We start from the raw sequence: 15,231 nt of genomic DNA, 5'->3' as shown, positions 1-15,231 counted from the left end.
CTGCGAGCGGCAGATTGTGAAAAATGACACACAAAAAAAGGAAGTCCGGTTGCCTTCTAGACACGCATTTGTTAGTGAGTGTTGTCAACCTACGCAAAAGACCAGCCATAGTCCCAAGACTGAGGCCTCCAATCTTTGGGGCCCACAATGACCGTCATCTGGAAGACGGTGGTGTACATCATGTGGGCCACCATGCCCAGGAGACCTGCATGGAGGATAGTCCAGCAGAAAAAACGTGAGAGCAGATCACTCAACCACAAATCTGCTACAAGTCTACTTCCTGGTTCACAGAAGATGACCTAAGGTGGCGGACCATACCATTTAGGATTCTACGGCAGGGGGGCGCGTCAAACCTCAAACTGCAACAAGTTCCCTTACAGTTTCACGCCAACCAATGGTGTAGTTTTTGCGTAATGTTGCTAGCAGGTTGAGACTGAATCAACAGCGCCTCTGCTGGTTGGGCCAAGTAGTGCACTCCACTTTGACTCAAAATGCATCTAAAAACATGACGTCTTATATGCTTTGATTATTCAGTTATTGTTTTACATGTATTTGAAAGTTGAAACACAAAAAAAATCTTATGAAAATAAAAAAAAGATACACATATGAAATATTTTAAATATATATCAAAGCAAAATACATTCAAGACAAAAAATGGTCTTATTAAAATAAAAAAATGATAGACACAGCCAATATTTTAAGCATATATTCAAATGAAATACATAAAAAATATTCATTCATTCATTCGCTATGCTGCTTAAAACAGTCTTATTAAAATAAACATATCTAATCATTTAAATATATATTCAAATGAAATACAGAAAAATGCACTTCTTTGCTTATCTTAATGTATTTTGAAGCTATGGTTTGCGCGTCTAAAAATGGTCTTATTAAAGTAAAAAACTATAGACAAATATGAATATATATTCAGTTGAAATACAATGAAAATAATATTACAGAAAAATGGACTGTGTTTGTAAGGTTTGGTTTGCACGTCTAAACAAATGATTGAAATCAATGAAAAGGAGACACCAGGGGTCGGCGGCCTTCAGCCATTTTGCTTCCTCCTCCAGTAAAAAAAAAAAATAGTTTGGAGCAGCAAAACATCAACTTGTAAAAGTTGCAATCTTATTTTGTCACCAAATAAAAGTGCAGCGTGCATGTGTGGGCCTGCTCCGCAATCATTTCAAACCGAACTCTGTCAGCCTTTTTGAGTGGTGGGCGTATTTACTGGAAATAAAAACAAAACAAAAAGAAGAGCCTGCTCCGTGTATTTCCAAATGGCATTCTTTCATTTTCTGAATCATTTCTTCTTTATGTCTCAATTGGGAGAATAGATGCTCTGACATTTTTATGAACGAATCGATTCTTTCACGCATTCTCCATCTGTGAACGACTTCCCCCTCCTTCCCATCTCATGTGCTGCCCAGTGTTGCCAACTTGGCCATTTTCTCGCTAAATCCACCGACTTTCCAAACTCTCTTGATGACTTATTTTCCCAAAAGCGACCAGCGACAAACGTAGGGACTGGTATTTGGAGATGGGAAAGTGAAAGGGGTCCGCTCGGCGGCCTCACAGCAGTCAATGCACAGTCAGCTCCCGCTATCTGCCTCGACCAGGGTCACCACCTCGCCGTTCATCGTGTCACGAGCTCCAACACATATTGCAACGCTGTCGTTAATGACATAATTTTATTTGACTCTGCTAGTAACTTGCTTCAGACTCAACTCAAAACTCAAAACAATAGATATTCACATTTCCCAAAAGAAATAAAACTGTACTGATCAGTAATTCAAGTTGAGACTGTATCAACAGCGCATGAACGCATTGTGTTCTGCGTCCTGATTCGCTAAGGGAGAACCCGCATTGTCCCGATTAGCCAAGGGACTGTAGGCCATCACCCAGTCTCCTCCATGCCATGTGTGCTGTACAGTACGCATGCGTTCAGCTTCCTGAATATACATAATTGTTTGATCGCTAGCAGTGTGGCTCTTTAGTGCTGTATGTTTGCAAGTTTTCTCCCCGACAAAACTCCCAATGTCGACTAAACGCTCTGCACCACAAAGGCACCTGCCCTTGCACCCAAAAGGCGGAGGAAGATGCGAACCACTGCACAAAAAGTTGGAATTCTGGACATGCTAAAGGAAGGTAGAACTTACGCAGCTGTAGAGCGACATTACGGAATAAATGAATCTTCGGTTCTTACCATAAAAAAGGACAAAAATAACATTTGAACAAGGATGCCAAAAAGGCTGTAACTGTCCGCAACAAGACCACGGAGAGGCCGCCTCTGCGGATGCCGGGACACGGGCATACGTGAGCAAGTTTTACGCCATCATGGAGGAAGGGGGATATAAGCCTGAACAAGTTTTTAATATGGATGAGATAGGCTTACTTTGGAAACACTTCACCAGCGTATGGACCAAGACGTGATCCGCGCTTTCTAGGCCCTCTGTATGCGCAACATATATATTTTCTCATGTCTGAGAAAAGTCTATAAAGTGTGTGGTGAGGGGTTTTACAGCCTTAAAACATATATAATAAACAAAAAACATCCTGTAAATGGAAAAAAACATATAATAAATGAAAAAAACATATCCTGTAGATCGGTGGTCCTCAACCCCCGGGTCATGGGTCTTTTGGTACTGGGCCGCACAGGGAAAAAAAAATCCATTATTTCATTTTTTTTTATGTTTTATTTTGAAACGTGGCCGGATTCTCTCTGTTACATCCGTCTCACTTGATGCATGTCCATTGTGGGTGTGCTAACTTTATCTCATGCCGCACAGATAGACTACTACTGTATTTTTACCATTTTTCTTTCACCTCATATGTGGTGTCAAATGCTGATACTATGTGGGAATGCATGAAGGTAAGTTTGGATGACTTATTGAGTGCTAATGTGCACATTTGTCTCAAGTTAATTCATGCTAGCACACTGCCTTTTACCACACACGTCAAACAGCATGTAATCATCTCTCTGGAAACACTTGAACTGGTGGATGGTGGGTCGCCATTCATTTTGTGCTTTTAATTTGATCTTATTCATGTCTTAGTTTTACACAATACATCATAAATAAGATAAATTAGATCACTATAACGTACAAGGTGGCAGAAGTGCATTTGATAAGAGCTCGGCATGTGAATTTGAATGGAAAAACATACGTGACAGCAAGGAGGAAGTGGAAGAACGTGGAGGAGTGTAGCCTGTAGAAGTTTACGCATTGTAGGGAAATTTTAATGCATGCACGTGCACGCACACACGTGCGCACTCAAAGTTCATTCCAAATGTGAACACTGTAAATAGTTTATGGTGTTTTTATTTGTAAATAAATTGCTATTTTGATGTAAAACAACCCTTTTTTGTGTTGTTTAAAAAAAGCAAAGTGAAAGTTATGCTTGAAACATACATCTTTTCACAAAAAGCTTTTTTATTCTGGAACTGATATTTTCCTGAAACTCACCTATGTTCTCCTGCTGATTACGAAAGAACGGAAAAAGGTAGAGACAAAGGTTTTTTTTCCAGATGAAAGACGGGAGTCTAATCTTTCATTTGGTAGGTTCCATGTGTATATAGCCCCAGAACACAATATTCTGCGTGCCTTGAAAGATCAGTCAAAATCGTCTAAAATGGCCGGTTGTGAACGGGTTGTCTTTAGAGAAATGTCTGGGATTGAATGGGTTAACGTATAAATAAATACAAATGCACTGCTTTGTACCGCAAGTTGAGACTGAATCAACAGCGCCTCTGCGTGACTAATCAATTCTTTTGGCCACCCCTAGACTGGGCCGTACCATTTTTACATTCTGGCACATTTAGTAAATAAATTCCTCTCAAAAAAGTGAAAAAAATCCTTGAGTTTGTTTGTCCATTGTTAGTACTTCCTGGTAGTACAGTATCGGCACGGTTCAGCGTCTTCCTTTCTGAGTTCCTATCCGGATGTGCACCAGCACGTAACGGGCCCCCGCGTGGCGTATGTCCCGCCCCCTCAGCAAACTTTCATGGAACTCTAGGATGCGGTTATTGCGCTCTCACCTGAAAGGACAGTACACATGGCTGCGTAGGCACTGATTTTTAGCGAGTGCATTTCTTTATGCGAGCACAACACATCCAGCCACATGAGCAAGAAGCCCATGCCCAGCAGGCCGATGTACGTGAACTCGGAAACGACCGACAGCCAAAGCACGCCTGCAACGACAACACGGCAAACATGCAGTCACCAGTCAATAAAAGTGTACCTTTTTAAATCAAGTTCTAAGAGTAATATGTCTCCCGAGGGCTAGAAGAGGCTGCTGCGTGTATACGCCCACGGAGGACTAGCAGGCTTTGCTACACATCTTAAAAAAGGAGAAGACGATGAAACGTACAGCTCCCATGTCTGTTGCTGACTAAGTGTTGCAAACATTGGCATGTTATTGTACGTGATACACTTCGCCAACAGGAAGTTACCCAGCATGCCTTGCGGGTTCTAAATTGTTTTGCATGTACAGTTATGGAAACAGTTATTGTTTCTTGTTTATTGATCCATTGTATGCCTGCTACAACTCAAGGTACATTTGTTTGGACAAATCTAACGATGATAACAAATATAGCTCATAAGGGTTTAACTGAAGAGCTGATATCGAGCAACTTCCATGGTTTTCTTCATGATAACCAAAATCATTTAAGTTCTTACATGAATAGCTGGCAAAAAATGGAGCTCTTATGAGCTATTTTTGTTGTCATTGTTATATGCGTCCAAACAAAGGTACCTTTATTGTATCAGCCATTCAAATGAACAAGAAACTGAAGAAACGGGGGCGGTCTAATAATATTTTCCAGGATTTTACACTAGCGGGTCTTGTATATGAAAAAAGGGGATCAAGTGCAACAAAAATAGGATGATATTGGACTTTTAAAATGGATCAACTCACCCTGCGTCTCCCCTGGAGTTAACTCTATAAAGCTCCTGCATTTCTCCCCTGAAAACCAGCAGAAGTAAATCACCGTTATCACAATATTTGGTATCACCACGCAGGGATTGATTAGAGCATCACTACACAAAATGGATATCGTTACCCTCACCATCACTGTGCTTCTCACAGCTTTCCCAAAAGCCGGTGTGGAAGTATCTGAAAGCAAACTTGTCCTCGCCCGTCTCCCAGATATAGTGGACGGCGTTGGCCAGCTGCCTCTGCCGGATTTTGGCCAGCTCCTCTCGTCTGGCTGGAGACAGCGTGCGATTGAAAGGGTTTTGGGTCGGGCTCTCTGTGGAACGGCACACAAGTAGGGCGCTCTCGTAAAAGAAAGACTGAAAGAACTACAACAGAAACATAAACACCTTCAACTTTGGGATAAAATGGCAAAATAGAAGCCAACGGGGTATGGGGTGCAATCAGCTGATATAGTTGCACTATTTAGCTCACCTTTCTTACATTTAGCTCATTTTCTTCACATTTCAGGTACAAATTTTAAATGGTGAATTGAATCTAAATCGAAATGCTAAATAATCAGGTGTGTGCGGGTCTGTGCACTGCGAGGCGTACTGAAATTTGACATTTAGATTTAGAGTTAACATTTGCATTTAGCCTTAAATTTACATGTAACATTTGGATTTAACATTTCTATTTAGATGTAACATTTACATTTAGATTTACATTTAACATTTGGATCCAACAATCAGAGTTAATGTTAATGTTAATGTAAATTTAACATTTACATTTACATTCCCCATTTAATTTCTATTTCGATCATTCGATTCAATTTTGAGGATATCGCCATTAATGTTGATCCTTGTTTTACGCGGGCAGGGGTTACATTTCAGGACCACTGGCAAATAGCAAAAAAAAAAAACAAAACCTTGAATAATTTATATGCCCATAAAAATGTCTATTTTTAACACTCGCTGACACTCCAAAAAGCTCCTGCTCGCTTGACGTTCTCCTTAATTTGGTATCAACATTTGCAACAAAAGTGATTATTAGATTGGACTCAGCACCAGAACCCTCCCCTTCTCTCTTCAATTGCCATTGTTCACTTGTGACACACTTGCACACATTTATAAAGTATAACATGTACTGTACAGCTATTCACCACTAATCAATGATAATGAAAGATGGAATGGCACTTTTGCGTTTCATGGCAACTATCGTGCGTTCAAGGACCACCGACCAAAGCAAAAAATCAACACTTGGCCAAAAAAACATTATCAGTGAAGCATAAAGACAAACATGTCAAACCTTTGGGCTGTTTTTAACAGTATGCTGCACATTTTACCAGTGTCATCACTTATTTAGAAATGCTTACTGACTTAGGGCGAATGACATGCGTTTCCTGTGGCAAAAAGGCCCAGTCTGTGAGAAAAAAAAAATGTTGTTTTTTTATCAAAATTCCGCACATTTGCAGGGCTGTGAATGCTGAAAGGCGAACTGTATGCTAGCATGTACGGCTGTCTTCGACTAAGGATTTTCATAGTTGAACCTGATTCATTAGATTTTTTTGTTTTTTATGGAACGGATGAATGACGTTAACCAAGGCACCAATGCATAATAATCCGTGTTAACGTATGCATTTACACGCTAATCAATGTCCTTTGTGCCGATATGTTTTAGCAAGGATAGAAAAACGCTACCGTACAGCGAAACGGCGCCAGGATGAAAAGGCACGGTCACAGGAGTGAAATATGCGTGAGCAACTTCATAATTTCTTGTGTTGATTATTAAGGTTGATCATTAAAATTCAAACAAAGGTTTGAACTTTTTTGAGTGTTTAAACAAGAGAGAAATGTGACAAAATGTTATTGCCTGTTGGAGAAAAGTGAAAAGTGTTTTACAGCCTTAAAACATATACAATCATTGTAAATAATGAAGGATTTCACTTATTGCGGGCTATTTTAGGAACTGTATTAAGAATATATGCTCATGTACAGTACATATCCTGTATACCAAAGCTCTAATTTCATATATTGGCCCATGTATCAGATATCTGCTTTTTTTTAGCCCCCAATACCGGTTTTGGCAACAAAAATCCCATATCGGTCGGACTTTAGTTGATAACCGCCGTCGCAGTACCGTTTTACTCTGTTTGGGGAACTTGGGTTTTGTTGATCTGCATCGTGAGCACAAAGCCAGGGTTTGTTGAGCCACTTTCGGCGTATACGCCCTTGAGCTGTGAATGCTGAAAGGCGAAATGTATGCTAACATGTGGGGATGTCTTCCACAATGGATTTTCATAGTTGACTCTGATTCGTTAGATTTTTTTTTGGTTTTGTTTTTTTAATGGCGATCCTGAATGAATGACTGTTGTTGTTTTAAAAAAAAAAAATTTAAGAGCACAGCTAATGGTGATACTGATAAACAGATCTCATTTGCAACTTTTTCCACCTCAAAGAAACAAGCAAAAACACTTATAGCTACACAAATGGGCAAGGTAGGTGGCAACAACAGTACCTTAAAGGGTCCCCGCCATGATTCATCAATTTTGCTTAAATATGTTATATATTGTTGTAATTATGTTCAAGTTTTGAAAATGAACGGTAAATTTGCAAAAATGACATTTTGCAGTTGATGGCGCCAGCCATGACGAACGAGCTCTCGCAGCTCAGCCTCATGCCAGAAGTGACGTCATCGGGTGGCACCTCTCAGCTAAACACAGAAAACAAACGCTTCTCGGGGTGGATGGTCGACTTGGTTCAGAATATTTTTCATCAAAATAGTAGTCATGCTTTAGCGTGTTGCTGCTGGACGTTCACAGTATCGGAGTGATACTGTCAGTTTGTTTCCTGTTCCAAAAGAGGACGCTCGAAGACAACAATGGACGAAGCAAGTGCAGAGAAGGATAGATCTGTTCTTTGCAGTGATCATTTCACTGGTGACTGCTTAGAAGGAAAACCTTTATAAAAAGCATTTGGCTTGAAAGTACAATATATGCATTTTGAAAAAGGATGCTCTTCCGCCGGTACACAGGAAAAAAACAAGACAACGAAGAACGACCACTACGTCAAAGTTGGCACAAGAGAGTAAGTCATGTCTTGCTTACATCATGTCTTCTGAACACTATTCCATGATAGCAGAAAGGCTGCAAAGCATTAAACATGTTATATGCTGACTAGGGATGTCCCGATCCTATCTTTAGGATCGGGATCGGCTGCCGATCTGCTGTGTTTTGAAGATTGGATAATATTGGCTTCCTCCATGAGATCGGGTCGATCCGGTCGCCGTATGACGTTCGTAACTCTGGGCCACGCTCCATCATGGTAGGTGCGGTAATGCGCCTCAAAGCTGTTTGCCACTTGACTCCCGCCACCCACAAGAAGAAGAAAATGCAACACCAGCATGCAGACCATGGTGTACCACGATGAACTTAGTTGGATATTCGGCTCTGTAGCTACAGCGGTAGTTCCCCCTCACAGACTGCTGTCTGCTGTCATGGTGCGGGGAGCTGGCACGGGAAGTGCCGCTCTAACATCATATATTCTAAATCACACCACACACAAATTGATTTATAACCACGTCAAATGATTAGTCCTACCCTGAAAGTATTTTCTCCGCCCATTTTTTCCAATTTTATCTTTTATTGGATGGACTTTTATTGGATTAGAGACCTGACTCACAGAGGTTTGTTACAAAAGCCAAACAATGTTGTTGGTCATGCTGTGTAATAAAAAAGTAAATTCAGCAATACCTTGGTTGCATTATTTTTAATGCTTTGAAGAGCTATTTTCATAACCATATTCAATTCCACAAATTCATGTCATAACAAAGGCTTATTATAAAAAATACATATATTTTCAAGTGTTGATAGTCCAGTCAGACTCCTCGGAATGGAATAGTGAACTACTCTACGCCACCCCTACTAGCATGTCTTCCCAAGCACTTTGACAAATGTCATTGACAGTCATGTGAAATGTGAAATCCGAAAGGAAGCGTGACAGTGTTTGGGCTACTTTTGAACGTACGGCACCGCAATGAAGCCAGTGAGAATGCCTGATTATTTCATATGCATGTCTATAAATCAGGACTAGAGGTACAGCAATGACTTATAGCAACTCTATGCATGGCAAAGTAGACAAGATGGAGCGTCATCTTCATGCAGTAAATCTCTCCATGTCACTGGGAATGAAGCATACCTGATGGCCAAATATAACGAGGAGGAGATCATCGTTCGCTGTGTGCCCTTCCCCACAGATGAAAGTAATCCATAATTAAAAGTGAGGTACGGGTAAAACGAGATTAAAAGGCGCCCAAGGACAATGAGTTTGTATGGATTAGCAGCAGATGTTGGCAGCGCGTTGTGGCGACACAGGAGAGAGATGGAGGAATGCTCTACAAGCTTAATCACCACCAACCAACAGTAAAACCACACACTACCTCATGTCTTTTCTACTCTACTGTATATTCATTACTGGACGTGCTGCAAACATAACATAACACTCTTATCTTCACTCCCTGGGGCATGCATTGGTGGTGTGACACAGTGCACACTTCCAAAATAAACCAACTGTTACACAGTCACTGGCGATACACAGTCAATACCTGCAATACCACATGACTTGTATCCATTAGAATATATGTACTCATCATTCAGATAACATTAAATACACCTGAACGATGTAAGACCGGCATGTCCAAAAGTTTTCCCTCCAGCGAGGGCCACATAGTGAAAAATGAAAGGATGCCACTTTGCCACTTTGATATTTTGTAAAGCAAGACATGTCGCTATGCTAACAAGTTCTACAGTATATAGTTCAAGAAAAAACTGCATCTCAGCTATTATTAACATCAACTTGGGCTTTTTTTCCAATGACTTTCTTCTTAAATAATCTTCGTGAATTTCCCTTTTGAATATCATGACTTTATTCCCATTATAGTATAACTTTTTCCCCAACTTTATTTTGTGTTGTTTGTTTCTCGTAATAAAACTTCACCGAAAAAAATACTACTCTATGCTACTAAAATGATATTATTTTTCCTCATAATATTACCAGTTTATTCTCGTAAAATTGTGACTTTTTTCTGTTAGAATACGACTTTATTTTTGCGTAATATTTTGAATTTATTCTTTTAAATTCTTTTCATTTCTGCTGTTTTGTTTTTATTTTCCAACTATTTGAACTTTCTTCTTGTACATTTTCTTTTTTTATTCCCATAATGGTACAACTTCTGCCCCAAGCTAATTTTCCAAAAATTACAAATTTATTTTGTTTTGTTTGTTTCTCATAATAAAATTACAAAAATAATAACCCAACTAAAATGACATTACTTTTTCTCAGAATATTACAAGTTTATTCTCGTAAAATTGTGAATTTTTTTGTTAAAATACAACTTTTTTCTCTTCATATTCTGACTTTATTCTCGTAAAATTGCAGCAGTTTTTTTTCATTTCTGCTGGGCTTTTTTCCAGCCATCTCAACTTCTTGTACATTTTCTTCTTGTAATTACAGCATTATTGCCATAATATTTTGACTTTATACTCATAACATTACACCTTTTTCCGCATTAGGGACAGGCAATATACACGGCGGGTGTGTGTAGGCGCTTCTCCGCACCAATTAACACACGTGATGGCGAGGACACAAAAGGTTTTTCATCATTCACTGGTGGCGGCCTGGCTCAACAGTATAAATATTATAGTAGTAATTAGGAACATCTATGCGTATGAAAAAGTGCCTTGTTTTATAGTCTTGGATGATGCATGTGGGGTCTATTCCCCTATTTACACAAATATTGCATGCTATCTTTGCAGATGTAGCTAACATTGTGACAGATGACTGCATCTTGCTGCACTAATAAGACAAGACAGACTGGCTTTGGAAGTACATAAAAGTCATTGCAAACGTGAAGGTAGCAGCGTTACCTGTGGTGTAAGGCTCGCTGTTGTTCTGTCCACAGTTTTTCATCTTGACTGGCGACAGGCAGAGGGGCTTGACCACCTTGTGGGTGCCCTCGCACCAGTAGGAGGTGCACAGCGCCAGGATGGACAGCGCCAGGGCCATGGAGGTCAAGGTCAGGGAGAGCAGGGACCGAGAGCGTCGCGACAGGCGCTCCGGCATGGCCGAGGGCGTGCGGGAGAGACGGTGCGCGCCGAAAGGCGGCGCACACTGAGGCACTGAGGGAGGGAGGTGGGGGGTGTGGGGAAAGGAGGGATGGAAGAACAGATGCTTCCTGCGGGGAGGAGGCGGGTCTGGAGGTGAGGAGCTGCCAGGTTTGTTTGTGATGTAACCAAAAAGTGAAAAAAGGATTAAAAGAAATTCAATGCGCACGTGCAAAACAATGTAAAGACCTGGAAAACGAACCGGCTTCAAAGTGTCCACATTGCCGGACGCCGGAGACAGGAAGTAGTCTGATGGCTTCACACTCCTCTCCCCCACCTATTTCACGCAACTGGACTTTCTCTCCACTTCCTGGTTAAGACCAGCCGGCCCGGGCATCATTATGGACTCTGTGCCAAGAAATAAGATGAAAACAAAAGCAGAGATTACTTTTTTGATGACATTAGGGCTAAAGCGCCGATCCAAATGATGGTTTTGCTGGTAATCCCCGTCGATCTGTAATCTTTTTGTGCTATAGGTGTGTAACTTGCTACCGTCACACACCCCCTCAAACACAGCCAGTCACAGCAGTCCCATTATTTTATTGTTCTAGCTGCCTTGTAGCTATTTCACAACACACTGAAAACCACGTATCCCATTCTCTCCATTTCCCTTGTCATTGATTATTTATTTATTTTTACAGAACTTTTTTCATGAAAAAAAACGTTAATACAATTTTGGTCCAGCATTAAAAAAAATGGAAACCTTTTGAACACGCAGACCAACATACAGATATGTATCAGTTTGTTTGTTTTTTAAATTGGCCCTCTGCCCTTTTTATAAACACAGCTCAATGAAAAAAAAAAAATATATAAAAAAGCCCAGCAAAAATATAAAAAAAGCTGTATTTTTACAAGTATAAAAGGCGTAATATTAGGTGAATAAAGTCATAATACTAACAAAAAAAGTAAAGAAAAAAGTTGAAATATTAAAGACTAAAATATGTATTTTTTTAAGTCATAATATTATGAGAAAGACACAAATCAAAGAAAAACGTTTCTGGATTTTTTTCTGGAAAATGAGGTTGGGATAAAGTTAGAATATTACTACAGCGGGGGCCACATCGTGAAAAATGAAAGGATGCAACTTTGATATTTTGATATTTCATATAAGTGAAAAAGCCTTCACTCTATGCGCCCCCCCCAATTTTTACTGGGTTCTTTTTCCAAATATTTCAACTTTGCTCTAAAATATTATTCGTAAATTTTCTTTCCATAATATCATGACTTCATTCACATAATATTTGGACTTTAGTCTCACTTTTTCCCTCTCACCTAATTTTTCCAAAAAATGTACTTTACTTTTCTTTGTTTCTCATAATAAAACTTTTTAAAAAATCACAATTTAGCGTTCGCAGATAACCTGCAAGGTATGCTGGGCAACGGCTGGGGGTTACAAATGATTGGAGTTAATAGTTTCCAGACATGCGAGCAATGAATTTCCATGATAGAGTTCAATGTTAATAAATGGAATATTTTTGTACAGCATAGAAAACCTGTTTATGACTTTCTAAATACGCTTTTTAACATTAGAGCCCTGTAGACATGAAATAACACCCCTACAGTCACCTTTACACTTTTATTAGTCTTTGCTTACAACACATTGCTCAACTCTTATGCTGCAGGGACTTGAGACCATAGACATACTGCAGATAAACACCGCATCGAGTGGGTTTGTCCACTGCTGTCAACATCGCCGCCATATTGGATGGGTCAAGGCTGCGTTGTAAATGAATACAAGTCAACAATGTACTTACCTTCATTAAGGCCTTTCTACAAATAAATTTACATTAATTCCTCTCGTTTATACATTCACACAAGCACTAAAATACTTGGGAAACAGTTAGGCACAAAAAAACAATCACAATCACATTGTACAAAGACAAAAACAGTCACTTTGTTGCAAGCTAGCAAGTTAGCGAGCTAACCAGTTTGCCTCAAATGTATTTCTTCTCAACTTAAGAAGCCAAAAACTTACCACTTCCACACAGAATGGGAGGAAAACCTTTTTTCCCCACTCTTTAATGTTGGACATGCCATGGCTGACTTTGTACAGCGTTAAGTAGTGATATGCAGATCGATACTAAAATATCGACATATCACGATACGGGCTCTTCGTGCTCTGAAATTGATTCTCGAATCTAAATATCGATACTTCAGTCATTTGAGGTAATGTTTGTCTGATGAAACGTTGAGTGATCGTAAACGGAGCAAAAGAAGCTCTTAATAATTCATCTTTTATTTTTATGGTTTTATTATTTCACTTATTTTCTCTTTTTCACCAGCCTGAATTTTACTCTGTATCAGATGGGAAACTAAATCAGTGGTATCAGATGGGAAACTAAATCAGTGGTGTCGCGCATCACTAGTCTCAATGTTTTGTGTCATTACTAGTGACCAGAATACTACATACAGTATCACTTGTATTTACAGTACATATGTTTGTTTAGACCACGGGTGCTCATTACGTCGACCGCGAGCTACCGGTAGATCGCGACGGTAGTTTGGGTCGATCGCATAAAGGTCACTTTGTGGATGTCATCTGACTTCATTTAGCAGATATTAAGCTCCCCTCCTGATTCGCTTTTGCGTCCGCCCGACTCAACGGTGAACAGATGTCTCAAACTACACACAGAGATACAACTTTCATCTTCCGATTATGGATCAACTAAATGAGCGTGAGATGTCTATATCTATAACAAAAGTTATCGGTTGACTTATAGCGGCTAGTTAAGTAGAAAAAAAGTGAATTGTCTGAGGGCTTTGCTTGGCGTCATGAACTCCACTACAGAACTCTGTGTTTTTTTCTACTCTTCCCTCTCTTAAACTATTATTTCACGATGAATTGGAAAATGTGCCTGTTGCTGAGAAAGCTTTTTAATATGTTTCCTTGACGTCGGCTGCATTGCCTTTTGCATCATCATTTTAATTTCTTGTTTATCGGGAATGTTTGATAGCAAATGCCAACTGGACGTAGTACATGAACTGTGTGTCTAATGAACACTACTTAGCCATTTTGACTGACATATTACTCAGGTTATGCACACAACTATGTCTACTATGTCAAATTGTACTGAATTGTCAATTATTCGTGAACGATATGAAGTACTTTGATTACCTGTAAACTCAAACTGTGAATGTGAAATATTAATCATTAATGTTTAGTCGTTTCAAAGTTTACTGGTTAGATTTTCTATATGTACATGTTATATGTTTTATAGTAAGAGATACAGTAGATCATGTCGACTTAGAACTTGTATGCTGTGCGTGCACGCCGATATACATGTACAATGTACATAAATTCTCATTTCCAAAGACAGTAAATATATTTTCTATATTTTAGGAGGTACCTCTTTGGGACTTGGTCATTTTAAAAGTAGCTCGCAGGCTGAAAAAGTGTGAGCACCCCTGGTTTAGATTAGACCATAGTCTACTTCATTCATTTCTGAAAAACCACTAATTGCGAGGGACGACTGTATGGCAAAAGGATGGGGATGATACTTTCACATAATGATGTTGCGTGTAACTTCTGTGTATTTCATTTAATTGTAGGACTTCAGGACTGTTGATAAATGAAGTTGTAAGCTGCCAAATGCATTCAATATTTAGTCAGTAAATGGCCATGCAGGCAGATGAAACCATAGCAACCATACTTCCAAATCTGGCTCTTGCACTAAGACCATCATATTCTTAAAAGGTAATACATTGAAATGCTGTAAAAAAAAAAAAAAAAACAACAAAAACAAAGCAAATTTAAGACACAACTGTTGATTAACTCACCGAGGACGGATTCCTGTGCCTTGCAGGAGGTTGTTGAGGTCGGGCAGGAGGTAACTACGCTTGCAATCCTCCTGCTTTCCACTTCTCGCTCATCTTTCCAACCTTGGAGTCAAAAGTAACATTTGAACCGCTCCATCTCAACTTGGATTCCCCGTGTCACCTCTTCATCTTTGGCTCATTATGGACGACGCTTCAGCGACACTCACGTCTCCAGCCGCACGCCACACCACGACCACCGCAGGCCAACAATAAAGACTTCTTGTCTTGTCTCCACGCCACTCGACTGTCTTTCTCAGGAATTGATGTCCCAAAGCCACCCTGATTCATGTAATCCCTCTTAAATCCATCTGTTGCTGGACTTCCCCTCTCAGCACCCACGGCTA

The 15,231-nt window shown here is 39.8% G+C and overlaps 1 protein-coding gene across 2 annotated transcripts in view; it reads right to left on the bottom strand.

Annotated features, from left to right (window-relative positions):
• Window positions 1–15,231, bottom strand: part of si:ch211-149k23.9 (germ cell-specific gene 1-like protein) — a 25,221-nt gene extending 9,990 nt beyond the window's left edge. Inside the window, exons 1-8 of one of the 2 annotated variants that reach the window (XM_054781325.1) lie at window positions 15,055–15,231; window positions 14,849–14,950; window positions 11,274–11,419; window positions 10,835–11,175; window positions 5,066–5,248; window positions 4,915–4,962; window positions 4,037–4,189; window positions 94–205 (exon numbers count right to left, since the gene is read on the bottom strand). In XM_054781325.1, the coding sequence (XP_054637300.1) occupies window positions 94–205; window positions 4,037–4,189; window positions 4,915–4,962; window positions 5,066–5,248; window positions 10,835–11,030 (692 nt within the window). In that variant the 5' untranslated portion in view covers window positions 11,031–11,175; window positions 11,274–11,419; window positions 14,849–14,950; window positions 15,055–15,231. Of the gene's footprint in view, window positions 1–93; window positions 206–4,036; window positions 4,190–4,914; window positions 4,963–5,065; window positions 5,249–10,834; window positions 11,176–11,273; window positions 11,420–14,848 lie in introns of both variants that reach the window. The other variant, XM_054781326.1, reaches the window with a different exon arrangement.

The sequence above is a fragment of the Dunckerocampus dactyliophorus genome, chromosome 7 (genome assembly GCF_027744805.1).
Source record: "Dunckerocampus dactyliophorus isolate RoL2022-P2 chromosome 7, RoL_Ddac_1.1, whole genome shotgun sequence".
NCBI lineage: Eukaryota > Metazoa > Chordata > Actinopteri > Syngnathiformes > Syngnathidae > Dunckerocampus > Dunckerocampus dactyliophorus.
Note: the sequence above shows the minus strand (reverse complement) of the source record. Positions and strands in the feature narration are given on the sequence as shown.